At 36.1% G+C, this 26,859-nt stretch overlaps 1 protein-coding gene across 1 annotated transcript in view; it reads left to right on the forward strand.

Annotated features, from left to right (window-relative positions):
• The window catches only part of LOC131033585 (truncated transcription factor CAULIFLOWER D-like), a 198,152-nt gene that overhangs the window by 33,667 nt on the left and 137,626 nt on the right, over positions 1 to 26,859 (forward strand). The window contains exon 2 of the mRNA XM_057964819.2: positions 14,099 to 14,177. Coding sequence (XP_057820802.2) covers positions 14,099 to 14,177 — 79 coding nt within the window. The remainder of the gene's footprint in view (positions 1 to 14,098; positions 14,178 to 26,859) is intronic.

Genomic DNA, 26,859 nt, shown 5'->3' on the forward strand with positions numbered 1-26,859 from the left:
AAACTAAGTCCTTTCTGTTTAACCCCACAGTATGACAAACGTGCGACAAATAGGGTCATGGGATAGTGGGATGAAGGAGAATTGGTCTTCATCCCACCACACCGCGGGACTCTAAGGGTTCAATAAGAGGACTTGCAAGATAGCAAAAGGTCGTTTGATTTGTCTCCCTTGCCACCCTGCGAGGGTTTTCTAGTGATTGTCGGTGGAATGTAGGGTAATGATGGAGGGCAAAGAGATGGTTCCTCCTACCACCCTGCATGACACTAAGGACCCAATAAGGAGACATGAGGAATAGTGGAATATGGATGACTTGTCTTTCTCATCATCTCGTGAGGGGTGTCTAGAGAGAATAATAGTAGTGCAAGATAAAGACGAAGGGGAAAGGGATGGTTTCCCCACCACCTCGCAGGTAATCTAAGGGTTCTCGAGGAGCTATGTAGACTAAGTAGAGGAGTATGGGACATTCTCATCTCACCATCCCATAATGATGCCATAAATGATTTCAGTGGCAAGTCGAGCCAAAAGCGATAGAGGTAGGGACCACGGCCGAATGTCAAGCAACTTGCAATCCAAGAACACTAAGAGAGGCGGGGGGTGAATCAGTGTTCTACCGATAATTAAGAATTTAATTCCTTTAGATACTTTTCTAATTAACAACTGGTAAGCATATAAACAAGATATAATGAAGAGAAAAGCAACCACAAAGATCAACACCATAACACCATAGATTATATGTGGAAAAACTCAAAGAGGAAAAACCACGGTGGGATTTGTGACCCACAATATCTATCCACTGGCCAGCTGAATAATTATTACATAAGAAGGGGGCTTGCACATATAGGAAGACACACTACCTAGAGCACACTTCTCATCACAAAGTAGCCTCACTGACTACAGATATAAGATACTGAATTACAAACAAAATTTTGAACTCTAAGTGTGCATTTGATGTTTTGGATGAGTTCTAGTTTAAGTACTAACTGTACTAGTTAACACTATCTCTTTCCTTACCGGTAACTTGATTCTCTTTACAATCCTTTTCACAAATAACCAAGACCAATCACAGATTATTACATTCACATTCTGTCGATCAATATCTCGCTCACACAATTGCATAAATCCTATTACATCTATATCGCAAAATGACTTAACCGATCTGACTTATATACCCTTACATACATAAACATGAATGTCTTATGTTTTTTTTATTAGAACGCAGCCAAAACCAGGGGCTGACCTGAGAGAAACAGACAAACCATTACCAACACACACACCGTTAATAATCAAAAACAAAACTGCCTGTCGTTATTGGATAACCCAAGATTGAAGCCAATCTTGTCCAATAAGCACCATAAGCAGCAGTAACCCATCATAATGTCATAACAATAATAACTGTTAAGAGAAGCAATATTAATATGGAAACCAGCATTCCAGCAACATAAACTAGAGCAAAATGGAAGGAAAACAACCATACAACTTAATTATTAGCACCCATGTGCTTGGAGAGCATGGGCCCAGTCCAGTCATCAGCCAGGAACTGAAACAGTTCCTTAGTGGTGTCGGTGCCCATCCCTTCCAGGTCCGCTTTGTCCTAGTGAAGCAAGCATAGAGAGGTAGAAGATGGGTGCATAACTTTGACGACGAATTTCCCAATCTTGTTGACATAGGACTCCAGGTGCTCCAGCTTTTTCTTAACACCCATAAGATCTTCAGAGATAGCCTTGCAGCCTGAACACTGCTCCTCTTTCTTCTCCCCTTCATCCACAACAGTCTTCCCACCATCAGAGTGTCTACCATTGTCCTCCGAGGTGTGGAGTAGGGGAGAGTTGGAACAAGGGGAGGTGTTCTTGATATCCTCCATGATGGTCTCCAAGTCAGGGACGTTGGTGCCTAAATTAGAGGAATTCGAGTCCTCCATGGCCTCCAGATCCTCATTTCCCTTCTCACTTTCTACTTTCTCAAAGTCCTCCTCCTCATTGTTGACATAATTATTTCTCATGACCATTTACTTCATCCTGGATTTGTTTCTGTGGGATCTGTGAGGGGTGATGCCCTCCTCAGCATCAGACTCAACAAGGAGGATTTTGGGCTCCTTTTTTGGTTTCTTGGAGGTGGGTTTCATAGCAGAAGGGTTGCTTTTATTTTTTTCCCCAATTTTAAGGGGACCAGGGGGGCCTTGGTCAAGGGATTGATAGGGAGTCATAGGCTTTTTTGAAGATTTCTTGGGTCCTTTTTTAGAGCCTTCAGGGGGACCCAGAATGGAGGAGGCAGGTTGAACCGAGATAGGTTTAGGAGGGTAGAGGGCTTTATGAAATTTTTAAATCCTAAACATCATCCCCTAGTGGAGGATGGTAAAATTACCCTCTTGGCTCATACAATTGCAGACATCTTTAACAGTAGACTCAAGAGCATGCAATAGAAAAAAGGAACAGAAATGGTGTCACGGTTACGGAAGTGGTTTAGCAACGGAAAGTGATAATAGTAGAACACTCCATACCTTCCCTTGAGGGTGAAGTATTTCATTATGACTTTGCAAACCTGATCCCATAGGTAGGGTAAACATTCCCTATTGAAGCCTTCACACATTCTGGTTGGTTCCTCACCATTTTTGAAGAAGTGGTTCATGTTGTTTTCGTCCACAACCCTAATTGTTTTCTTCAATTTCTTTCCTTCAGTGGAGAGGCCCATATCTTGGGTGATAACTTCTTCATTGATTTCAAACAAAATTTCCCCCATGACCACCCTCCTATCCTTCCAACTGTTGACAAATTGCATGGAGAGGTTTTCGTTGAATCCCTTCATGGCTTCGATGAACGGGATTATTCCTCCTTCCTTAGCATACATCCAAACACATGGGTTATTGTGAAAACAGTCATCAATTATGTCTGGCTCAACCTGGACTAAATCCTCTCCCATACCGGCTTCCTCCAGAGTGATGTTGAGATACATTGCAGACTTGATAGGAAAAATGCAGAGTGGAGAACTAGAGCTGAAGTTAAGAAAAAACAAATGGTAATTAGCCAAAATGAATTGCAAGGTGTAATAATGATTTTTGGTGTTGTTTCCCAAGGCCTGCGTCCGCCAGCTCTAGGAAGCATGCGAAGGGACACCTCTAGAGATCTCTACCAACTTGCAAAGATTGTCATTATGGCGAAAAGTAAGGTTCCAATTAATGTAATAATTAGGGTCCTTGTTGTTTTTAATAATCACGAGTTGGCACTCCAACCCATCGATAATGTAGGAATAGGTGGCTAGCCAAGTCAGCATCAGGCAGAGAAGGTGGGGACTACAAGAAGGTAGCAAGGTGAAGCCCGCCCAATTTGAATTCAAAATTCCCACCACTAGCATAGCATAGCCGCCAACCCAAAGTAACCTATTGGAAAAAATAAATTGGGACTTCATTGTTGATAGAGGCAATTTGATCATTCCCAATAAGGTCCTTCTGCTTGTTAGTGAGAGAGCCTAGGTGCTTCCAGCACCTCATTCCTTTTATCTCTAGCCCCGTCGCAGCCAGAGAGTCTGCCACCCCATTCCCCTCTCTGAAGGTATGCTGAATTTTAAAATCTTCCAACCAGACAATCATTGACCAAATGTCTTTGATAACATTTTTGATTCTCCAGCAGATCCCTGAGGCGCCTTTAGTAGCCTCAATAATAAGTTTAGAATCCCCTTCAATTATCAGTTTCTTGGCTTTGGTGCTCAGGGCCAGCTTCAGCCCCCCAAAAAGAGCAAGAGCCTCCGCCATGTTGCTCAAAATAGAGTCAAAATTCCCTGCATAGGCCAAGACCAGGTTACCCAGGCTATCTCTAATAATTCCACCCCCTACCGCAGAACCACTATGAGCAACACCATCAAAATTGAGCTTCAGCCAATGAGGGGGGTGATGACCATCTGGTATTAAGCCTCTCTATCTTTTTTGAATTTTCATATCTGAGAAAGCTATCTGGAAACTTCCAATTTTGAATCCACCTCCGGTCCAGAGCCATAGGGCTGGCATTTAGGGTTCTCCACTTGTTGATGATGGCATTTTCCCTGAGGTAATTTTCAGCTAAGTCAGTCACCGTGTCAACCGAGTTGCTGGTGTCACGGAAAATCCTATTATTTCTTTCCTTCCAAATATGCCAACAGACATGGGGAAGAATGAGTCTCCAAAAAAGAGTGACTAGTGGCTGAGTAGAAGGGCACTTCCAGTTGCTGAAAAACAGTTGCAAATCTTCCGAGAAAGTCCAAGCCAAATTGAATTTCTAAAGCACTTTGTGCCAGACCCCAGAAGAAAAAGGGCAATGGATAAAGAGGTGATTTATGCTTTCCTCCACACCACTACACATAACACATTTGTTGGCAAGCATAAAACCCCTCTTCTTCAGATTGTCAATAGTAAGACCCTTCCCATGAAGGGTTGTCCACCAGAAGAAGTTGATTTTAGGAATGAGCTGAGAGTTCCAAACTTCATTCCAACTGCAGCAGTCATTGAATGTCTTATGTTGGCTTACAGTTATATTACAAAATATAAATACATATTGGCCTAGACAAAAATATAAATATTAATCTTCATGATCATTGTCATTAAAACCTTTATCGGATCAATCTCCTATGTCGGCCTCCAAATATCGGTTTGTAGTTTGCTAGTTTCTCTTCCTTTCCACAATGTCGGCTTCCTTAAATGTCGGATGTCAATCCTAAAATACCAGTGAGTACCAGATAAGTATCCAACCCAAAATGATGTGTGTTTCCATCAATGACAATACCATGAGCTCGGATGAGTGTCAATTTCCAACAATCTCCCCCTTTGGCATTGATGGCAACACTCGTGTGAAAAATGGATTGATATAGTTTTGTTCTGGTTCTTGTCCAAAAACTGATCTCAGAAAGTTGTTCCCCTGAGCTATACATTACTTCTTATGTCCCTTAACATTTTTCACATCCAACCTCTCGCCCTTTGATAGTAATGCCAAAGTCGGGGCAAATGATAAGAAAATGAAATCAAAATTATGTTTACCAGATCTAGGTGTACTTGAATATATCAGGGTAAGAACTCTTCAAAAATCCCAAGTGTCCCAGTCAGATTTCAGTGTTCTCAAAATTGATACAAACCCATTAAGAATGTAGGCATACAATTCTTCTTCTATTAATTTTGTCGATGCGGGCTTACTTATATGTTTTATAGATTCCCTTTTGTGAAGCAATAAAGTGTTTAGCCAGGGACTGACCAAACCTCTCAATTCTCTGGCCCATCGGATTAACCTCTCCATATCCTTCTCCAAAATAGAAATCTCTGATTCAAAAAGAAACATTTGACCATCAATAGAGCTAGTCAATGACTGATTACCATCAAAATTATTTGCAAGATGCTCTAACCGGACCTTAGCCGCCTTTATTTTAACTTCCAAGTCTATTGTTAATTTAGCTATGTTAGTGCAAGACAAGTAAATACTATTACATTGATGAAGGGCTTCATCAATCCTTGTCAATTCTTCTATCGGCTTTGTCTTATCAGATGTGATCATGTTATCACAAGTGACCTTCTTAGCTGCATTATACCTCTCCACCAATTGCCAATTTGACACTTGTTGTAGAGTTTTGTACTCCTTGTCAATGTGTTATGTCAAAACCTTGATACTTCAAATGTCTGAATTGCAGTTTGATAACACCATTCTTATCCAATAATGTTGTCATATAAATAGTCTTTATCTCAGATGAACCCAATCCTCCAAAGTGCAGTGAATGTATGCTCTAACATCCTCAACATAAAGAACATTGCTGAGAACCCTAGAAAATGCATCAAATGAATCATCAACCTTCGCAATCTGAGGGTATTTCTTAAATATTGGGCATGGACGATCCTTGCTATCAACCACAACAACATCTATCAAAGTAGGAGCAGATCCAGAAGCCATTGTAATTTTAAAAAATATAGCTTGAAAACTGAGAAATACCTTAGAATCTTTGCTAGTGAAAAGTCTTTGAAAATTTGCTTTGAATGTACTAGAATTCGCCTGGAAATGCTCAAGATCACTCTAAATCTCCTTCAACTCGCTCTGACTTGCTCTGAATGCTTGGTGGTGAAAAATGAATCACTTTTTCCTTTTAACTTGTGGAACCCTAATTCCTCATTGACATAAATGCTTGCCAGCATATCATACCGGATCCAAGATCCATCAAATATGCGTCGGTGAATCTTCAGACTAACTTCTCCAATGTTTGAAACATTCTTTCAGACTACTACTGGGGGTAATGCAAGATGTTTCATCAATTTACCTCCCCCTAAGGCTAATACCTTAGTTACCAAATGAGTTTCTTAATGGTGTAGGAACATTCTGCTCTGTCGGTTCAGTAACCGGGGTATTTACTTCAGCCGATTGATCCTTAGGCTTTCTAATCTATTTCTTCTCATGCTCCTTCTAGATATCATCAACATTTTTTTTTTTCCTTCTCATTGGATTTGTCATTTCATGTCGGTAGGTTCTTGCTTCTACAAAATTTAGCAATATGTCCTAGTTTGTTGCATGTATAACAAGTGACATTGTTCTTATGAATTGCCTTGTTGTAACCTTGATCATTTCTTGATCTACATTGATTAGCCATATGCCCAAACTTTCCACATGCATGACATTTCACATTCATTCTACAATATGTTGTCCTATGACCATACATTTTGCAATTGAAACACTGAATGGTACCTGAATTATTATTCTGATTGACTCTATTTCTGCATTGACTTGCCATATGACCAAACTTATTGCAAAAAAAGTATCTACCATTAAATTTATGTGCATTGGGTTGTCTTACAGGAGACCTCTAATTCCAGTTGTCTGGTGGATTCTCCTGATTTGCAATACCATATCTTTCTCCATGCTTAAATCCAAGACCTCTAGTGTCTCGAGTGTACCTTTGATTCTTCAATAACTCATTAAGATTTGCAGAACTAGCTTTGAACTTGTCTTTGTACTCATTTGCAACATCCAAATCACTTCTTAGGACTGTCATCATTGTTTCCAACTCTTGCTCATTGTTTCAAGATTGTACTAATTCAGTTCTCAATATATCATTCTCATGTTCCAACCTAATGCATTCTTCAGATCTGTCTTTCAGAGATTTGGCAAGATTTTCTTCATTCTTCTTCCGGTCTTCAATCTCCTTGGATATTCTCATGGTTAGGGCTTGCATTTCATTCTTCATGACACCATTTTCCTGACTCTACTTCTGACATAGTTCTTTTAAAGAACTATTCTCTTTATCATCCTGATTTTGTAATTGATCACATAGTTCTTTCCTTTTGGCTTGTGCAGACGACAACCTCTATTGTAGAGTAAGGATGACTTCTTTTGCATATTTCAGCTCATATTTAGTAGAATTCAGCTCAACTTGCAGCTTCATGTTCTTCAATCTTTCAGAATCATAGTCTTCAAGTGCTACTTCAAGTTCTTTCCTCAAACTCATCTCCATGAATTCCATATTCAGGATCTTCCTCAAGCTATTAGACTTATTCTGAGGCACCAAGTGATGATACCAATTGTTGGAATCCAAGAACACTGAGAGGGGGGAGGGGGTGAATTAGTGCTCTACTGGTAATTAAGAATTTAATTCCTTTAGATACTTTTCCAATTAACAACTGGTAAGCATATAAACAAGATATAATGAATAACAAAGCAACCACAAAGATGAACACCATAACACCATAGATATTATGTGGAAAACCTCAAAGAGGAAAAACCACAGTAGGATTTGTGACCCACAATATCTATCCACTGGCCAGCTGAAAAAATATTACATAAGAAGAGGGTTTGCACATGTAGGAAGGCACACTTCCTAGAGCGCACTTCTCATCACAAAGGAGCCTCACTGACTATAGTTATAAGATACTGAATTACAAACAAAATTTTAAAATCTGAGTGTGCATCTTATATGCTGGATGAGTTCTGGTTTAAGTACTAATTGTATTGCTTAACAGTGTCTCCTTCCTTACTGGTAACCTGATTTTCTTTACAATCCTCTTTAAAAATAACCAAGACCAATTACAGATTATTACATTTGCATTCTGTCGATCAATATCTCACTCACATAATTGCATAAATCCTATCACATCTATATCTGAAAATGACTTAACTGATCTGACTTATATACCCTTACATACATAAACATGAATGCCTTATGCCAGCTTACAATCATATTACAAAATATAAATACATGTTGGCCTAGACAAAAATATAAATATTAATCTTCGTGACCATTTCCGCTAAAACCTTTGCCGGTTCAATCTCCTATGTCGGCCTCCAAATACTAGTTCCTAGTTTGTCGGTTTCTCTTGATTTCCACAATGTCGATTTCCTTAAATGTCAGATGTCAATCCTAGAATACTAGTGAGTACCGGATAACTATCCAACCCAAAATGATATGTGTTGCCATCAATGACAACACCATAAGCCCAGATGAGTGTCAATTGCCAACAATAACATGATGCGTTATTGACAATCTGAGGAAGTTCAATAATTGGAGACGTGGTAACTGAGTCGAACTATATTTTGACAGAGACATATAAACATCTGGAAAATGGTTGAAGAGATTGTTGATGGTAAGATGATAATTCTTGTCATTGTGTAGAGAAGTTAAGTGTCAATTGGTAATTTTGTAATGTTGAATTGAAAAGCCGATTGTGAACATAATCTTCTGAATTGCTACTGCCTGAATAGAGACCAAATCAAAGCTTAAAAATTTATAAACTTGTATGTAAATAGTTTTTTACTATAATACAAGAGATTTGTTTGGTGTGTGGGTTTTTCACCCGCAAGGGTTTTCCCACATGAAATATGGTGTACATCTTTGTGATTGTGTTTTTCATATTGCTCTATTTATCTTGCATTATGTATCTTAAGTTGTTGTAATTTGCAAATTGAAACACACATCTTCTTACTTCTCCAAGAAATTAACATTTGGAAGGCGTTTTCTGCACTCTTCTTTCCTTAGAATTGGTATCAGAGTCTGGCTAGTTGTTTTATCCATGTGGGTAGGACGGGTTTTTTGTGTTGATTCTATAGTGGGAGTTTTGTAGAGGTTTGTTTGAAATTGTAGACTAAGATGGCGAGCACATCAGGAAGAGTGGACATAGAGAAATTCAATGACAACAACTACGAGTTATGGAAACTCAAGATAGAAGACTTGTTGGTTGATAGAGACCTTTGGGTTGCATTGTTTGGATCAAAACCATCAGGCATGAAAGAAGAATATTGGGACCTCACAGATAGGAAGGCCAAAGGGCTGATTAGATTATACCTTACGAATTCTGTTCTCTTGAATTTTCATAAGGAGAAGACAACAACTTCTTTGTGCAAGAAACTTGGTGATATTTATCAGGCAAAGTCTCTGGTAAATAACTTGTTCCTAAGGAAGAAGTTATACTCCTTGAAGATGAGCAAAGGGACATCTATATAAGATTATTTAAATGCTTTCAACATGATCATTACACAGTTAAATTATGTGGGAGATAAGATTGAGGATGAGGATCATTGTATGCTTCTATTGTGTTCCTTGCTAGACACATGGGACCATTTGGTGATGGATATTGGGAGTACAACAACCACCTTCAAAAGGGAGGATGTGGTTGCTTCGTTGCTCTCAGAGAAGGCACAGAGGAAGTCTTCTGAAATGACCAAGGAGGTCCTTGTTGTTTGAGGCATATCAAAAGAGAAAGGAAAATAGAAGGACAAGAAGTCCAAATCTGAATCAAAGGAGAGATCAAAGTCTCCTAGGAAGAATTCCAAGGTGAAATGCTAGAATTGTGGGCAGACTAGCCATATCTAGAAGGATTGTAAAGAGGAGAAAAAGAAGAAGAAGAAGAACTCTTTTGATATCGTATCTTCTCATAGCGATGCAGATGCCTTCATTGTTGTCGTGGCAATGTAGACAACTGACAATGTCTGGTTGATCGACTCTGGTGTATCTTTCCACATGAAATATCATAGAGAATGGTTTTCCAGGTATGAAGAGTATTATGGTGGAAAGGTTTACCTGGCTAGTGATTCATCTCTTGAAATTGTTGGTCGAGGAAGAGACAAAATTCAGTTTCCTGATGGAAGAATGAAGGGAATTGATGGCGTAATGCACATACCAGGTCTGACTCATAGTTTGATTTTTTTTAGTAAGCTAAATGATGTTGGTGTACAAGTATTATTCTCAGGTGGTGATTATAAGATGACTAGAGACTCTATAGCACTAGCTAAGGGTGCAAGGATTGGTACTCAATTTGAAAGTTGGATGCATAGTCTGTTCAATGTAATAGTGTCTCTAGAAAGTTAGACAAGGTTGCCTGGAAGAAGAACGTTGCAAGTTCAATGGAGGTTAAACTTCCTGTTGAGAAAACAATGCTTTGGCATCATAGACTCGGTCACATAGTAGAGAAGGGCTTAAAAGCTCTGAAAAACAAGAGTCTTGTTGAGGGGCTCGATGATTGTAACTTTGAATTTGAATTTTATGAACATTGTATATATGGAAAGCAACATTGTGTTTCATTTTATTCTATTCCTCATAAATCTTCTGGTTTGTTGGATTATATTCACTCTAGTGTATTTGGTCTAGTTAATGTTCCTTCGTTGTCAAATTCTAGATATTATGTTTCTTTTATAGATGATTATTCGAGAAGGGAATTTGTGTATTTTCTGAAAAATAAATTAGAAGTATTCAATCAGTTTAAGGAATTTAAAACCTTGGATGAAAATCAAACTAGTAGGAAAATTAAATGCCTAAGGACTGATAATGGCAGTGAGTTATGCTCTGCAGAATTTAATCAATTTTGCAAAGACCATGGAATTAAAAGGCATAAGACCACACCTTACACTCCACAGCAAAATGGAGTTACTGAAAGGTTAAATAGAATATTGATGGAAAAGGTGAGAAGTATGTTGAGTAGTGATGATCTGGAGTAGAAGTTTTGGGTTGAGGTTATGTCTACAACATGCTATTTATAAAATAGACCTCCCACTTTAGCATTGGTGGATAAACACCCATGGAAGCATGGTTTTGTAAGAAGCCCTCTCTAAGACATATTTGTGTCTTTGGCTGTGAGTCGTATGTGTATGTGCTTGATGCAAACAGATCTAAGTTGGATAACAAAGTTGTTAAGTGTATCTTTATTAGCTACAACTTGGGAGTGAAAGGATACAAGCTTTGGAATCTGGTGACTGAGAAGTTATTTTACAACAAAAGTTTAATCTTCTATGAGATGAATACCACCTCAATTGATATGTAGTCTAAAAAGACAGAGAAAGAGGAAGTAGAAGTTGAAATTCCTCTAACTCAAGAAAAGGAGGAACTTCGTAATCCATGCGTACATGAAAGTGAGGAGAGCTCAAGCAGCTCTGATGGTTTTGGTCAAGAAGAAGAACAAGAACCTCCACCTCATCCATTAAGGAGGTCTACATGGGAGAGAAGATAACCTGACAGGTATGGTTTCTCATTGTTAGATACAAATTGTGCCTATGCTTTGGTTACTAACAATGATGAGACTAGGACTATGAAAGAGGAAATACAAATGCTTGATTCAGATTCCTAGTTGGAGGCTATGAATGAAGAAATGGCTTCACTAAAGAAGAATGAAACCTGGGATCTGGTGCCCTTGCCTGAAGGTAGAAGACCTATTGGCTACAAATGGGTATTTAAAAAGAAAATAAGTCTAGACGGAAGTGTGGAAAAGTATAAAGCTAGATTGGTTGCAAAGGGCTATTTCCAAGTTGAAGGAATTGATTATGGAGAAATATTTTCTCCTATAGCAAAGTTGACATCTATCGGATTTCTTCTATCACTTGTAGCAGCATATGACTTTGAGATTGAGAAGATGGATATGAAGACATTGTTCCGTCATGGTGACTTGGAGGAAGAGATCTATATGTCCCAACCTGAGCATTTTGTGGTAAAAGGTAAAGAATCCTTGGTATGTAAGTTGGAAAAGTCTCTCTATGGTTTGAAACAGTCACCTAGAAAGTGGTACCAAAAGTTTGACACCTTTTTGTTGTCTCTAGGATTTGTAAGATCAAAGTCTGATCATTGTGTGTATTGACTAAAAATGATCATTTACTTATCATTTCTCTGTATGTGGATGACATGTTGTTCATTGGAAATGATAAGGGTATGATTTCTGATTTAAAATCTCAGTCGTCAGCATGTTTTGAAATGAAACATTTTGGTGCAGATCGGTATATTTTGGGAATGGAAATTAGTAGGGATAGAAAGAATAGAAAGCTTTGGCTCAATTAGAGCAGGTACATTAGTACTATTCTAGAGAGATTTAACATATCAAATTGCAAGCAACTAGTTGTTCCAGTATTACAAGGAACAAAACTTTTTGTTGAAGATTGTCCAAAATATCCTTCAGAGATGGAGGACATGGCCAAGGTGCCTTATGCAAGTGCAGTTGGTAGCCTAATGTATGCAATTGTCTATACAAGGACAAGCATTTCCCAAGAAGTGGGAGTACTAAGATGATTTATGGCAAATCTAGGAAGACCACATTGGGATACTATGAAGACAGTGTTTAGATACTTGAAAGGTACCTCTCAGTATGCTCTATGTTACCATGGAAATTTGGTTGGATTGCAAAGGATTGCAAGCATTCAAGGATATGTGGATTCAAATTGGGTAAGAGACATTGATAGCAGAAGATACACCAGTGGATATGTATTCATGTTGAATGGTGGTGCAATCAGTTGGATGAGCAAGCGGCAAGCTATAGTCATTTTGTCCACTATAGAGGCAGAGGACATGGCAGCAACTCATGCCTGCCAAGAGGTTGTTTGGCTTAAGTGTTTGTGTTCTGATGTTGGGTTTAATACAAGACATATTTCTATTTGTTGTGACAGTCAGAGTGCCATTTATTTGGTGAAAAATCCCACTTTTCATGCCAGGAAGAAACATGATGTGCAGTATCACTTTGTTTGTGACATGGTGGAAGACAAAAAGTTTAATCTGGAAAAAGTGGATACTCTGGAAAATGTTTTAGATACATTAAGGAAACCTATGAACATAACTAAGTTCAAGTGGTGTGCTAACTCGATGGGCCATGAAGCCTATGATTCTCACTAATCTCTAAGTGTTCAGGAGATACCAATTAGTTCTTCATCAAGTGGGAGAATGTTGAGAATGGATGTCTCAAACTTATTGGTTGAAATCTAGAACATATGGCACTTGATCTCTAAAGTGAGTAGTTTGGTGTTGATAACGTTTGTGTTATTGATCATCTTCAAAGGAAACTAAATAACCTTCATGTTATTGACAATAGTTAATAACCTTCATATTATATACTCGTCTGGAGAAGCAGTGTGCAGAGCACTGCGAGATAGCAGGGAAAGGAAACTAAGTCCTTTCCGTTTAACAATTAATAATGGATGCTAATATCAATATGATTAATTATGTGCAAATACAATGGCTATATAATATAATTAAATGTACATATGATACCTTTCTAATATAGACAAGGTTGAGATATATGATTAACTAGGATGATAACAAGTGTCTTAATCTTATTTTATGTGAAAACTAGGGGATAAGATCACATGTTTACAAGAGAATTCTATAAATATTTTCAATTCACTAAGTAGACTTAGCATGTCAACAAATGTGAAAAGGTCCTATATAGGAACTAGTTAAATAATGTATCTTGTTCACACTTCAAATTGAGAAAATAGGTAGGAAATACCTTGTTCACAACAACAAAAACTAGAATATTTAAATATGACACATTTTTTTTGTCTATTAAAAGATTTTATAATATTTGTATTATTGCAATATTGTCAGTTATATTTCATATATTTTAAATTTTATTATAAATATATATCTCCCTTTAACTCATTATTTTTTTATATAATTATTTGTGATGTATGTAATTTGAAAAAATTTAAGGGATTGAATTTTTTTTCTTCATAAATTTACATCTTATTTAAATTAGGTGATATTATTTGTTAGTAGAATAATTTTTTTAATATATGAAATATAAGACTTGAAAGATAAATTAAGATATAACGTGTTTTAAAAGAGTGAGAACATGCATTTTTTATTTTATTTTATTTTATTGATATATAATATTGATTTGGTTGAATTATTGTTTATAAAGTATGAATAGAATATTGAGGAATTATGCAACATCTTGCTGCTTGATGGGACAACAAACACAATCATCACAAAATAAAGAGGTATATTTTATAGCTCTTTAGTCAAATTCATTGATATCAATAAGATTATGTATTTCGAATTTCTATAAAATGATGATAGAAATTTTAATTTATGTTATATGTATTATGATGGATGGGATGCATGGTTTAGTAATATTGCTCAACTCTGGTTTAGTTTGCCTATTAAAAGAGTAAAATATATAAAAAGTATAGAAAAATATGTGAAAACAAGTGTTTTTTTTTTATATTTAACCATGTTTTATTGGTAGTTGTAATACCAATTAATAATTAAGAGAAAAATATGGAAAACAAAGCTAATACATTTTTCACCACAATGCATGCTAACATATTAGTATATTATCCTACACAATAATACACACACACACACACACACACACACACACACACACACATATAAGATAATGTTGAATCTAAAATAATAATCATATATTCTAGATTCATATTCCCATTAATTAATTTAAAATTGCAAGGGAAATTTATAATGATCTTAAGCAATCATATATTCTCAAGTCTAATTTAACTTTGACAACCCAACCTTTTAAGGAAAAACATGATATAAACATTATTGATGATATAGGTGTATAATCTTGAAAAAAACATTTCTTGAGAACCCTTCTGGAATTCAATGACAATTAAATTATTTCCTAAAATTTGAATTTTCTAACCTTGGAGGAATTAAGGGATAAGGTGATCTGGGCCATCAAGGAAGAATTGAAATGAAGTATTGTTAGAAGGATTGTCTATTCCGGTACCTTACAACCTTCGCTACAACATGTTTAAACAATGATTATCAAAACATTGCGAGTATATACCCATCAATGATGAATATTGAATTAAAATTTAGGAAAAAGTGTAAGAAAGAATTTTTTCAAGTCAAAGAGAGATAAAAGAAATAAATTGAGGATGCTTCATAATAGAAGAAAGCATAGACTAGCATATCTATTTTTAGAGGAATATAAGTAAGTACGTTGAAAGTGTTGGCAATATGGATGAATTGGAAGAATTAACAGAGAAATCTTTTACTCTAGCTTTGATGAGGAAGCTACTTCTCAAGGGGAGTAGTTGGTATTTTGTATTTGAACCTAGTTTTGTATTCACTTTGGCATTTGATGTCAAAGGGGGAGAGATATCTATTGAAAAATACATTATCTTTTGGGGAGAGATTATTCATTTGGGAGAAAGATTAATACTTTGAGATGATAGATTACTCTCTGTATTTGAGTTTTTGATGTCTGGTTATGATCTCTTTTGGGAGATTGTTGGTTTTTGGTATTTGGCATTTTTGTTTTGACACTTTGATGGTTTTTCCATCTTGTGTTGCCATCAATGCCAAAGGGGGAGATTGTTGGTATTGTGATATGGTTTTGTCATTGATTTCAATACCTACTAACACTTATCAACTCTAGCACTTTGAAGAATCAACAATGTTCACTGGCAAGCAAGTGAATTATGCACAGTCACCGGTATCTGGTACACCAGCAGGATATAATGTTCACTGGCACATGGAAGGATATGGAAAACACCTAGTTATGTCAAAAGCATCATTTGGACACTTTGTCTTGGAGATTTGTTCATTGGTATATTCATAATTGCATATTTGTTGTTACTGACAAATAGGTCTAGGATAAGCACCGACAGGCTTATCTATTCCAGACCAACATGACACGCTTCGGAGATGATTTTGTTGTTATTGTAAATGCATCAAGCCGACATGTTGAATTGGTTATTGCATCGGTTATTGGTTTACTTGTAAAATGTTTTATTGTAATATCTTTTAGTAGTCGACCTACTAAAATTGGTCTTAGGTTATGGTATATATCTAAGATCGTATTTGTAAGATCGATATGCAATAAGGATAAGGAATTGTAAGAAGGTATATGAGAGAATAAGCAGAGCTATACATGCAGACATCATTTGAAGTAAAGCAAGGTTTTTGTGAAGACAATCAGAACTATACCGATATTGAATCCAACATAGAAAGATGCTAATTTGAGCAGTACATTCTTATTGGATTTAACCATCCAATTGTAGTTCATGTGACTCCTATTTGTGTTTGAGCAGTGAGCTCTAGGCGCTTGGCCTTTTTGCATGTGCAAACCCCATTTGTATACACATACTATCTACTGTAGTATCATCTGATTGTGGGTAAGGTTTCCCACCGTGGTTTTTCCCCTTACAGGGTTTCCACGTACAAATATTGGTGTTATGTGTTGTGGATGTTATTATCTTTCTGTTTCATGCATTAATCTTTACCGATACTGCAATTAACTGATAAAACTGTCTACCGGTATAAAAGTATGGTTTACCAGTATTAAGCATTAAAGTTGGTTAAGTTGTTTTTGGATGAATTTATTTGATAACTAATTCCCCCCCCCTTCCCTCTCAGTTGTCTCGAGGACCTAACAATTGGTATCAGAGCCTAGTCCTCTTTTGTAGAAGTTTAACAGCTTGAGGAGATCCAATGTCTACTAACTATTTCAGGAAGGATAGTCCTAACTTTGATGGAACCAACTATGGCATATGGAAGATCAGAATGGAGACACATTTGAATTGCATTGGAAATGACATCTAGGAAGTTACAAAGAATGGCTATACTGCTCCTACTCCTGGTCAGCCTAATCCACCTACCTTAGGAAAAGATCATGAAAATGATTGCAAATCTAGAGAAGCACTTTTGAGCGTATTATCATATCAACAAATCATGGGATTATCAGATAGATCAATTGCTAAAGCTATTTGGGATCACTTGGAAACATTGAATGAAGGAGATTCCATAGTCAAAATTGAAAAACTTGAAAGCTTCTGGGTCAAGTATGAAAATCTAAAAATGGAAGAAGATGAAAGGATTTCTGCTTTTATGGAAAGAGTTAATGAAATTGTTTTGGGTATTAAATGTTGTGGAGGAACCTTAAGTGAAGATGAAATTATTTCAAAAGTTTTAAGAGGATTTCCACCGGCATATAAAATGAAGGTTACTGCTATAAATGAGTTGAGAACAATGCCTAATACATCAATAACTAGGGATACATTGATTGGAAAACTTTCATCTTTTGAAATTGAGGAATTTGGTCTTGTTGCTACTATAAAGATAGATTTAGATTTTAAGGCATCAATATCATCTGCACCATCATTTGACAAGTCTGATTGGAAAACCTTTTATGCAAGAGAACTTGAGGAAAGCAGGAGAGAAAATGAAGAACTTAAAGAACTTGAAGTACTATTTGCAAGAAAAATGCCTAAAGGTCCAGTTGGAAGTAAGTATGAAGGTAAAGCACCCTTTAAATGCTTTGATGAATACTAAGAGGGGGGGGTGAATTAGTATACCAGAAAATACTAAACTAAAACACTTTAACAGTTTAGTAGTAAATCGGTATAACAGTTTAACTAACAAACCGGTTAACACAAATGCAAACCAAACAACAAGTAAGGCATTCACCCATAGAAGAACAATCACCATAACATAAGAGATTTTGATGTGGAAACCCAAACCGGAAAAACCACGATGAGATGAAACTCACAAGTAACTATCTGTAGAATAGTAACCAGACTGGTTAAGGTCATACAATGTTCTTTACCAGAATAGATCCTGTTAGGAATATCAATCTCTATTAGGAGATAAGTCCGATTAAAGACTACCTTGTGAGAGGATTTCAGATCCACAGATGTGAATCACCTTGTTAGAGGATTTACAAAGGCTTTTATGGGCCTACCCGGTTAAGGGTTTCTGACTTGTCAAAGATGTGAGTAATCAACAAGTGAATGATCTAGAAAATAGCACAGTCTGCTTGGTTAGATCCATGATAGCTCATTGCTAATGCATTTCAGCATTACTTCAATCTTTAGTAAATCCACACTCTGTTACAGCACACAGACTTGATCTTCTCTATTAAGATCGCACATGCAAAAACTCACTAACCACCAAAAACCCTAACAGCTACACCACCTATAACCCTAGACACGATGTCCTTAAAAAGGAATCTGATTTCATGTCAGTCCAATAGGATTACATTGCAAGTTCCTAGGTTCATTGCATCTAGACACATTTGATAACATGACACAAATCACTGTCAAAGTGTCGGTGGATGGTAACTCATAACAAAAATATACTGGTTGGTAACTCATCCCAGAGTATTACCAGTTTATACAACTTTACCGATTACCAGTTGGTAACCCAGAGTAATACCGGTTGACAAAAATGAAGACTGGGAAAATGATAACTACCACTTTTAGTTCCTTTTCTCCATTCTGCTTGAGATCCTCGAACAACTTGAGGTCTTCATGCCACTTGAGATTGGTAAACACTTTCTGCAAAACATTGATAGTCTAAAGACTACAACATAATACCGGTTTGGAACAAATACCGGTTGAGCATAATTCATATATTCAAAAAGTGGTCTCATAGCAAGTGTGTGTGCATCAATGACAATCACAACATAATCATCAAAAATGCCAACATGCTTTAACTGTAATAAGATTGGTCATATGGTTTCGAGATGCCCTGATAGACATGCTAGACTAAGAGAAGAAGCTAGAAGAACATACAAGCCTAACCCTGAATATCAGAGATATAGATTTAAGAAGAATAAAGATAAATCTTGTTGTCTTGTTGATGAGCGAGTCACTGATGATTCAGATGAAGATCTAGTAGACAATGGATGGGTTTTTGTTGCTATAACAAAAGATCAACCGACACCTACTGCTCAACTGGTAGAACATGCCCTAGTAGCTAAAATTAAAGTTAAGGATGAATGGATCATTGATTCAGGATGTTCACATCACATGACTGGTGATAAAGGTAAATTCTTGAACTTTTAGGAATATAATGGAGGCCTAGTAAGATTTGGAGATGACAAAGCTTGTTTGATCAAAGGAAAAGGTACAATATCTCCTGATGATAAGCATAATACTGACAATGTTTACTATGTAGAAGGTTTAAAAAATAATCTTTTGAGTGTTGGTCAATTAGTTGAGAAAGGATTTCAGTAACAATTCAAGAATGGTAAATGCAAAATTATGAATAGAACTGGTTTGGAAATTGCAACTGGTATTCAAACTAGAGGCAACATCTTTCATTTGAATATCAATGAAAAGACATGCTTGATTGCACACATTGATGAAAGTTGGCTATGGCATAAGAGACTTTGTCATGTAAATTTTGATTGCATGGTAAAAATTAGTACTACTAAGGCAGTTAGAGATTTACCTAAGGTTGTTAAACCTCACAATCCAGTATGTAAGGAATGTCAATTTGGAAAACAAGTTAGAGCATCTTTTAAAAGTATTTCAAAAAAATCAAATAATGCTCCTGACTTTATTCATACTGATTTATGTGGTCCAGCTAGAACTAAAAGTTTACAAGGTGATAGATATTTCATGCTAATCATTGATGACTATTCTAGAATGTGTTGGGTTACTTTTCTCAGAGAAAAATCAGAAGCACTTGGGAAGTTCAAACTATTCAAAGCAATGGTAGAGAATGAAACTTGTAAGAAAATCAAATGTCTGAGATCAGATCAAGGAGGTGAATTTACATCTAAGGAATATAATGCATTCTATGAAGTGAATGGAATCAGAAGACAGTTATCAACACCTCAGACACCATAGCAAAATAGAGTTGTAGAAAGGAAAAATAGAACTATCTTGGATGCAGCTAGAAGTATGTTATCTGAAGCAAATCTTCCACATGTATATTGGAGAGAGGCAGTAAGCACAATAGTCTATACATTCAACAAAGTTCACATCAAAGGTGAAACTGGTAAGACCCCTCATGAACTATGGTTTGGCATTACTCCTACTCTTAAATATTTCAAAATATTTGGTAGTAAATGCTATATTAGAAGAGATGAGTATATTGGCAAATTTGATACTAGAAGTGATGTAGAAATATTTCTAGGTTATTCATCTAAGAGAAAGGCATACAAATGTTTTAACAAAAGATTGCAGAAAATTGTTGAGAGTACAAATGTGAAGATTGATGAACAATTTAGAGGAACTTCAAGGTATATAGACTCTGAACTGGCAATAGAAATAATGGAAAATTAACCTACATTGAATCAAACGGTACAGAATGAAGATCCGGTTACACCAGTATCATTTGAAAATTCCACTGTAACTGAGGAACAAAAGCAAATAAAGACACCTCGGTATGTAAGACTGAATCACTCTGAAGATCAGATAATTGGAAACAAGTATAAAGGACTTATGACAAGAGGAAGACTGGGAAATTAAGAGGTATGTCTTATTTCTCAAATTGAACCATCATCAATTAATGAGGCATGTGAAGATAAACACTGGATTAAAGCTATGGAAGAAGAATTAGAGAAAATTAAGAAGAATAACACATGGACATTAGTTCCCCGGTCTAAAGACAAAAATGTGATTGGAACTAAATGGGTATTCAGAAATAAACTTAATGAAGATGGTAAAGTAATCAGAAATAAAGCAAGACTAGTGTGTAAGGAATATTCTCAGAAAGAAGGAATTGATTATAATGAAACCTTTGCACCGGTAGCTAGAATTGAGACAGTCAGATTATTCTTGGCTTTTGCAGCATACAAGAACTACAAAGTATATCAAATGGATATTAAATGTGCATTTGTGAGTGGAGATTTTGAAGAAGAAGTTTACATTGAGCAACCTGATGGATTTTCTTTGACAGATAACAAAGATATGGTTTGCAGGTTAAGGAAAGCTTTGTATGGGTTGAAACAAGCTCCAAGAGCTTGGTATGCTAGATTGGATAAGTATCTTTTGAAGATTGGATTTTCTAAAGGTAATGTTGACAACAACTTATACTATAAAGTGACTAATGGTGACATCTTGGTTATAGAAGTTTTTGTTGATCATATAATCTTTGGAGGAGAAGATGGATTATGTAAAGACTTTTCTATTGAAATGCAGCAAGAATTTGAAATGTCTATGATTGGAGAAATAAAATTCTTTTTAGGATTGCAGATTTCACAAACTGATAAAGGTATATTCTTGAGTCAATCCAAGTACTTAAAGGAGTTACTAAAGAAATTTGGGATGTAAAACTCTAAACCGGTAAGCACTCCTATGACTACAAATGACAAATTATCACTAAGGGATGAATCTACACCTGTTAATCCGAATAGGTACAAATCTATGATAGGAGGTTTACTGTATTTAACACAAACCAGACCTGATATTATGAATGCAGTATGTATTGTTTCTAGATTTCAGAGTAATCCTAGAGAAAATCATGAATCAACAGTAAAAAGGATTTTTTGGTACTTACAAGGCACTACAAATCTTGGTTTATGGTATCCTAGAGATGAAAACTTTGGATTATGTGCATACATAGATACAAATTGGGCAGGAGATATGGATGATAGAAAAAGCACCATTTGGTGGAGCATTTTTTCTTGGCAGCAGATTAATTTCTTGGTTGAGTAAGAAACAAAGTTGTACATCATTATCAACAGCAGAATCAGAATATGTTGCAGCAACAACTAACTGTACACAGGTATTATGGCCTAAGCAAATGTTGAAGGACATAAAGGTAAAATGTAAGGAACCTATAACTATCTATTGTGATAACACTGCAGCAATTGATATATTTAAGAATCTGGTATTACATTCTAAAACCAAACATATTTCTATCAAACTAAATTTTTTGAAAGAGAATGTTGAAGCAAAAGAAGTAAAACTGGTTTATGTGAATACTAAAGAGCAGATTGCAGATATTTTCACTAAACCTCTACCTAAGGAGACCTTTGAATAACTCAGAGACCAGCTTGGGGTCATACCCCCACCGGTAGAGACTTAGACAATTGATGTTTGTCATCAACAGACAAAATTAATAGAGAAATCTTTTACTCCGACTTTGATGGGGAAGCTACTTCTCAGGGGGAGTAGTTGGTATACTGAATTGGTTGGTATTTTGTATTTGAACCTGGTTTTGTATTCACTTTGGCATTTGATGTCAAAGGGGGAGAGATATCTATGGAAAAACACTTTATCTTTTGGGGAGAGATTATTCATTTGGGAGAAAGATTAATACTTTGAGATGATAGATTACTCTTTGTATCTGAGTTTTTGATTTCTAGTTATGATCTCTTTTGGGAGATTGTTGGTTTTTGGTATTTGGCATTTCTGTTTTGGCACTTTGATGGTTTTTCCATCTTGTGTTGCCATCAATGCCAAAGGGGGAGATTGTTGGTATTTTTGTAAGGTTTTGTCATTGATGTCAATACCTACTAAGACTTATCAACTCTGGCACTTTGAAGAATCGACAATGTTCACTAGCAAGCAAGTGACTTATGCACAATCACCGGTATCTTGTACACCGACTGGATATAATGTTCACCAGCACTTGGAATGATATGGAAAACCCCTAGTTATGTTGAAAACATCGTTTGGACACTTTGTCTTGGATATTTGTTCATTGGTATATTCGTAATTACATATTTGTTGTTACCGGCAAATAGGTCCAGGATAAGCACCGACAGGCTTATCTATTCCAGATCAGCACGACACGCTTTGGAGATGATTTTGTTGTTATCGTAAATGCATCAAGTCAACATGTTGAATTGGTTATTGCATCGGTTATTGATTTACTTGTAAAATGTTTTATTGTAATATCTTTTAGTAGTCGACCTACTAAAATTGGTCTTAGGTTATGGTATATATGTAAGATCTTATTTGTAAGATTGATATGTGATAAGGATAAGGAATTGTAAGAAGGTATATGCGAGAATAAGCAGAGCTATACACACAGACATCATTTGAAGGTAAAGCAAGGTTTTTGTGAAGACAATCAGAACTACACCGGTACTGAATCTAGCATAGAAAGATGCTAATTTGAGCAGTACATTCTTATTGGATTTAACCATCCAATTGTAGTCAGTGTGACTCCTATTTGTGTTTGAGCAGTGAGCTCTAGGTGCTTGGTCTTTCTGCATATGCAGACCCCATTTGTATACACATACTATCTGCAGTAGTATCATCTCATTGTGGGTAAGGTTTCCCATCGTGGTTTTTCCCCTTACAGGGTTTCCATGTACAAATATTGGTGTTATGTGTTGTGGATGTTATCATCTTTCTGTTTCATGCATTAATCTTTACCGGTACTATAATTAACTGATAAAACTGTCTACCGACATAAAAGTCTAGTTTACCGGTATTAAGCATTAAAGTTGGTTAAGTTGTTTTTGGTTGAATTTATTTGACAACTGATTCACCTCCCCCCCTCTCAGTTATCTTCGGGACCTAACAGATTATGTGTTGCATTGGTTTTTTTTCATTGATGTCAACACTAACTATTATGGTTGGTTACCGACAGACAAGTTTTGGTTACCGATAGAAGATCTAGTGTTACCGATAGAAAGGACTATCTATTGGACACTTTCGACATGTTTGGATCAATGGAGTATATTTGAATTTATGTGTTACATGCTTCTGGAGCATTTTTTGATCAGTTGGTAATGACTTGGTAATAAAATGCTATCACACACTCTTGTAAACCCTTATCGACATGGGTTTAAGGTTTAACTGGCAAAGCTTTCACTGAGAAATATTGACAGGATGCATAAGTGGTGTTGGTGCAGCTTCTAGATGGATTTCAGGATGCTGAAGATATTCTTTGATCATGCCTCAATTGATTGAAGACATCGCTTTAGCGTGGTGGACCCAGATTACGTCCAGTACCTATCTAGGTTATGGACCGGTATCATGTTAACGTGTTCTCTACACATTACCAGGATGATTTATGGATTGGTTATTATTGTTTTGGTCTCAAGACAACATGGCATATCATTGTAATATGGATGTATGTAATGATCTTTTTATAATATCTTTTACGTGGTTGACCTAATTGGTTTAGGCCTTAGGGTTGGTATAAATTGATGTAATATCTCATTATAGATCATGTATGTGGTCATGGAATGTAATATCATAGGTGAAGGATATTTGGTTGATCATAGGTGATCGAATTGGGATTAAGGAAGAGGTCAAAGGCCTCTGGTATTGAGCTTAACTGAGACTATAATCAAGCTTGGTAGATGTTATCTCTGGTAGTTCATTATTTTGGATTATTGTCCATTTATCTTGAGGTAGTTATAACCTCGCTGTAGTCAGTGAGACTCTTTGTAATGAGCAGTACGCTTTAGGAAGTGTGCCTTCCTGCATGTGCAGGCCCCTCATTGTATCACATACTTTATGCAAAACTATCATTTGACTGTGGGTAGGCTTCCCACTGTGGTTTTTCCCTTTTTGGGTTTTCCACATACAAATCATGGTGTTATGTGGTATGGTTGCATTGTGTTATTATTTATTTTGTTATTAAGTTTTATTGCTTACTAGTATTTGTTTTTACTATTCCGGTACTTAATGTTTATGTTATCCAATTGAAGGTTATCCGATTGACATAATCTATTAACAACTAATTCACCCCCCTCCCCCTCTCAGTTGTTCACCGGTTATCCTAACAATTGGTATCAGAGCTTTGGTCCTCTTTTGTAGAAGCTTAATCTCTTGAGGTAGATCCTATGGCAGCTAACACTTCAAATCCACTGGCAACTATTTTCAGAAAAGAAATCCCTAAGCTTGATGGAACAAATTGTGAGATATGAAAAATTTGAATGGATACTTATCTTAGATGTCTTGGAAAGAATATTTGGGAGATCACTGAGAAAATATATACACCTTATGATCTAGCATCTGGCAATCCTTCTCTTGCAGACCTAGACAAGAATATTAAAAATGATTGCAGATATAGAGAAGCCCTCTTGTGTGCACTTACTGATCAGAAAATCATTGGATTGACTGATAAATTATCAGAAAAGGTTATGTGAGATAAATTGCAAACTCTAAATGAAGGTGATCCTACTATCAAAATTGCTAAACTTGATAGTTACCGGGTAAGGTATGAAAACTTGAAACTGGAAGATAATGAAAGAATTGTTGTGTTTATGGAAAGAGTAAATGAGATTGTTATGGGAATTCAATGTTGTGGAGGATATCTAAGTGAAGAAGAAATAGTTTCCAAAGTCTTGAGAGCCCTTCCACTGGCTGACAAGATGAAGGCAACTGCAATTAATGAGCTGAGAATAATGGCAAACACTTCAGTTAACAGAGATATTTTGATTGGGAAATTATCTGCTTTTGAGCTTAAAGAATTTGGATCTTCTAGAGCTATAAAGTATGAGCCTTCTTTTCATGCATCATCATCACCTACTGACAAAAGTGATTAGAAAGCCTTATATGAAAAAGAATTGGAAGATATGAGGAAAGAAGATGAAGGATTTGAGCAACTTGAAGCCTTATTTGCTAGAAGAGTACCTAAAGGACCGACAGGAAGTAAGTATGAAGGAAAAGAACCTTTTAAATGTTTTGCATGTAATAAGATTGGTCATTTTGCATCTAGATGTACTGAAAGGAAGGCAATATTTGAAGAGAAAGTTAAGAAAAAATTTAAGCCTAATTAGAACAGATATAGATTTAAGAAAAGAAAACAGTTTTACATAGCAGATGAGGAAGGAGTAAGTGATGACTCTAAGGATGAACCAACATCAGACTCTTCTAGTGGATTTGGTAATCGAAAGGAATGGGTGTTCTATTCTTTAAAGGAAGATGAACCACTCATTTTTCTTAATAGTCTAAGAGTTGTAACACATTTGTATACCTTGTCTCCTGGTCAGGATATCCCATTTAAATCCCATGAGGGATTCAATATTTAGGTGGACCAATCAATGCCACCCTATAGATTTGACACAAGATCAGGGGTGCAAATTCAAGATACTTCTCCTGAAAGGGCTCTCAATGCCCTTAGGTTGGGAGGAGATATCACATAGTGTAAGAATCACTTCCTATGAGGATTTCATGAGTGATAAAAAAATTATTTAGACTAGAGAATTCAAGTAGTTCCTTCTTAAATGTATTACAGATTGGATTCAGAAAGAAAGGGCCAAACAAATAGACACCCTTGATTAAGGGGAAAGCTAATATTGAAGGATTAAATTTTAAAGTATTCTAATGAAAAGTTGGAGAATATGATTTCAAAGATGGGAAGACAAATTGTTAAGAAGAGTGGAGTCCTACTTCTAGAGGGTTAGGATATTTCCTCAACCATTGCTTTTGATAGCTTGAGGAGAAGTCAGTACATTGATCTACAGAGTCTAGATCTTGAGGAAGATAAGAGCCTATTATTTGTCTCTTCTTTTCATGATGAATTGGATACACTAGCTATTTGATCTTTGTATTTGACCATTCAGAAACCATTAATGGTCCAATATTAGGATGAAGTTTTGTATGGAAAACTATTTCTAGAGTATCAGACACCTCGGCTACAAAAGCCATAGATATGACAATAAATGTTGCAAGCTTTGCACATAAGGTTTCTAGAAGGGTTGAAGAAGAGAATAAGATTATTAAGGATTGAGTCAAGCAAATAGAAGATAAATTATATTATGGACCTTCTCAATACTTACCATCTCTAGGACACCAAACTTATAAAGAAACATTAGGTCTAAGGAATGACCTAGCAACGACAAGGGTAGAAAATTAAAGAATGAAGAAAGAGATTGATCATATCTATAAGGATATTAAGAGAGAAGATATCAACATAGTAATAGAGTTAACTGAGACTTTTATAGTCTAGATTTAGTGCTATTATTCACCATGCTGAAGTGGCATGTGATGAGCATAAGGAGATTATGGACTT

The sequence above is a fragment of the Cryptomeria japonica genome, chromosome 3 (genome assembly GCF_030272615.1).
Source record: "Cryptomeria japonica chromosome 3, Sugi_1.0, whole genome shotgun sequence".
In the NCBI taxonomy this organism is placed as follows: domain Eukaryota; kingdom Viridiplantae; phylum Streptophyta; class Pinopsida; order Cupressales; family Cupressaceae; genus Cryptomeria; species Cryptomeria japonica.